This window comes from Crocuta crocuta, unplaced genomic scaffold, assembly GCF_008692635.1.
Source record: "Crocuta crocuta isolate KB4526 unplaced genomic scaffold, BGI_CrCroc_1.0 scaffold231, whole genome shotgun sequence".
In the NCBI taxonomy this organism is placed as follows: Eukaryota; Metazoa; Chordata; class Mammalia; order Carnivora; family Hyaenidae; genus Crocuta; species Crocuta crocuta.
In genome coordinates this window covers 5,818,452-5,821,786 of record NW_027528357.1, presented here as the reverse complement: position 1 = coordinate 5,821,786, position 3,335 = coordinate 5,818,452, and the positions used below count along the sequence as shown (strand labels likewise).

Genomic DNA, 3,335 nt, shown 5'->3' with positions numbered 1-3,335 from the left:
TTCCATTAATTCTAGACTTCCACATGCGATGGGCATATGGGGTGGCAATGAAAGCAATTCCTGTCTCTTATTTCTGACTGCAACACACCTAAACTCTCCCATATTTGGTTAACACTTTGATGAGGATTCATGGTAAAACCTTGTATTTCCTGAGAGACCAGTCATGACACTTCTACCCCCAAATTCTTAGATCTCTCTTCTCTTACCATTGGAGTCTCATATGAATGTTAACCCTTGTTGAGCACACCAGCACCTCTATTTTGTCTTATATAAATTGATATTTATTACTCTGGGTTTGGTTACTATTGAGTGTTTGTCAATTGTTACACATCTCATAATATAAAACAAAATAAAATTCCTGGAGATGGAAAGGTCTGCTGGGATTGATGAAGGTAGACATGTACAAGGGGAGTTTGAATTGTCGAATTTGAACCTAAAAGTAGGAACGAGGATAAAGAAAGCAGGGTAATGCAGAGAAGGAGCTGTTACATGGCAAATGAACTTTGGAGCTATTCCTATTCTATCTAATTGGATGGAGAGCTCAGAAAAGGAAGAATTTATAGGGCAGTTCTCACTGGAACCTCTGCTCTTTGAGTTATTCCTCTTCATTTTAAGGAAGGGTTCTTGAAATACAAGTTATCTTATATGAAATTGAAATGAATGCCAGCAGCACTTGGTAGATGTCATCTATCCATTTGAGCATTTTTCTAGTTCTAAATTGTCCTGGCTTTTACTGCACTTTATTTGGAAAAGCTTCTCTCCTGGCCTACAAATCTGAATGTTCAAATCCTTTCCATCTTTCAAATTCCATTCTAAAGGACATCTCTTTCTGAAAGCCTTCTTTAATCACCACAGTAGAGAGTTATTTTTCTTAATTTGCATGTAATTTTACTTGTACATTTGTGGCATTCATTATTTTCTACCTGTTAAAAAAGATACTCATATAATTTACTAAACTATAAAAGAACTGTAATTGATTCATATGCTACTTCCTTCCACTACATTTGTTGGGAGATTGTCATAAGGAAAAGTATGGCTTGATGTGCATATGTAAATGTAGAAGAAAAGAATATAAAAACAGCAACTTCTCGGCAGTGGTAGCCCACCTCTATTCTGGTGCTCTGTAAAATATATTATTTTGGCATAGAACACAAGTCTTTAAGTAGACATACCTACTACAGACTATTTATACTCAAGTACCCAAAAGTAGAGATAGAATCTAAGAGTCTTCAGAATATTGATTATTTATACTTGGCTCACTGTCAAAGAACGAGTGCATGAATAACAGCATTTAGTTTTAGGGTGTTTTTTAAAAATGTATAATCAAGTAACATTGCTTAGGTGGGATGATACATATGTCCTCCTCTGTAATAACCAGAATTGTTTATTAAAGAATAATAAGTTACAGCAAAGCAAGTGAAGAAGTATGTTTTCCTTTAGCTGGCTCTAAAACTTCTTATTAAGCACAATTTCACAGAAAATAACAAATTATATGTTATGGTCTGATTGCTTAAAATAGGTATTTCTGAATAGAAGAGAAAACATTAGAATGAGAGTACTTTGAAATATATCAATTGCTTTAGTTATAAAGAGAATTGTTGAAAATAAAAGCAGATGTGAACGTGATTCAAATTTAATATATTTGAAATGTAAAGCAAAAATATAATACACCTGGATAGAGTTATGCAAATTGTGTGGGTAAATTTTTTCCCTAGGGATAATTTCAGTGTGTTCTCTAAATCCACTTAAAAAAATAAGAAAGTAGGAAACTGGAGATAATTTTAAGATGTTTACTTCAAAGGATGCATAACTTTTTCTTATTATAATGAATTAACAAAGTAAATATTTTAAGAGATTAACATAATCAGCTCTTTATGATTGTAAACTGCCTCTGCTTAATTTTTAGTAATTGAACATTTCTATTACTTCAGTCATTTGACACTATACCCAAAGGAATCACCTTACTAGTATCATTCTCATTCTTAGGCATATGCCTTTTCAGTAGATGTTCATTTCTAGTTAGGAGTATTTATTTTTAAGTATTGCAGTTTAGAACAATAGAAACAACAGGGAGTAGGGTCAAAAGATTGTGTTCAGTTCTTAAAACTGAGCAAGAGATCTCATGTACTATGTGTTTTTAAGTTTCATTTCCTCATTTGTTCAGTAGATATAAAAAAATATGCTTGAGCGCCTTGTTTTGAAAGAGTCAAATGAGATAATGTATGTGAAAAAACTTCAAGTACTATTTACATACTATTATTATCACATTTAGGAAATAACCTTACATAAATAATCCAGTATGAGTGCCCTCTTTGTTTTTTAGGTACTTAAGATAAATACACACAAAATTAATGTGTAGGTCATAGGACTCCTTCTTTTCTTTGCTTAACAATAACTTTCTTGACCTAAACAATTTACCAGCAGTCTAAGAAGTTGGAAAGGTTATAATAAACTTTCAAGTCTTAACATAACATTTTGGAGCTCCCTAACAAGGTTAACAGTCCAACTCTTCATGCGTCTCCAACCCGGCAATTATAAGTAATTTAAAAAATACGCAAGCGTTAGCTGTGCAGTTGTTTACATATGCATCACGTTTTACGCTATGGAATGATGACCGTACGATATTTAAAAATAATTGGTGCTAAGGCACAGCATGGCACTGATCCACGGCCACATCTCGTTGGTCTTGCATTGTTTAAGATGATGTAGATGGCTAATGTTGAGTCAAGTTGCACGTCCAATATTAGTTCTGTTCAGAGGCTTGTTTTGTACCCTTTCAGCAAGGCTCTGGGAATCCACCCAGCCAAAAGCAGAAGAGGGTTGAGAGTCCAGCAGAGGGAAGTAGTGCGGAGTATGTGTGTGTGTGTGTGTGAGAGAGAGAGAGAGAGAAAGAGAGAGAGAGAAAGAGAGAGAGAGAGTGTGTGTGTGAGTGTGAGCTCACAGGACAGAAGCCTCGAGTTGCGAAGCGGACTCCTACACAAGTTCCAAAGGCTACCGTGTCCCCAGTTTTCCGCCCAGCGGGCCGGGGGTGCACGGCCTGCAGCCAGAGGGCAGCGCCCCGTGGATCTGGGGGGGCTGGGCTGGAGGGAGAGGGGTCTCGCGAGGGTTTCAGGGCGTGGCTGGAGTGGGGGGCGCGCGGCGAGTGTGCGCGGGTGTGCGCGCGCNCCGCCCGCCGGGCTCCTGCTCTTTGTTATTCTGCGGGAGTGGGCTCGCCCAGGGGCCCCTGTGTGTGTGCGTGCGCGCGCGGAGGGGCGCAGCGATTATCTCGGGGAGCCCCGCGCCCGCGGCGCCCGGGACCGCCCGGGACACTTCTCCCGGTACTTCGCTCGCGGGGC

The 3,335-nt window shown here is 38.8% G+C and overlaps 1 protein-coding gene across 1 annotated transcript in view; it reads left to right on the top strand.

The window, feature by feature from the left end:
• The first annotated feature begins 364 nt into the window (after nucleotides 1-364).
• The window catches only part of ASXL3 (ASXL transcriptional regulator 3), a 176,822-nt gene continuing 173,851 nt past the window's right edge, over nucleotides 365-3,335 (top strand). The window contains 2 exon segments of the mRNA XM_077753852.1: nucleotides 365-465; nucleotides 3,019-3,317. Coding sequence (XP_077609978.1) covers nucleotides 365-465; nucleotides 3,019-3,317 — 400 coding nt within the window.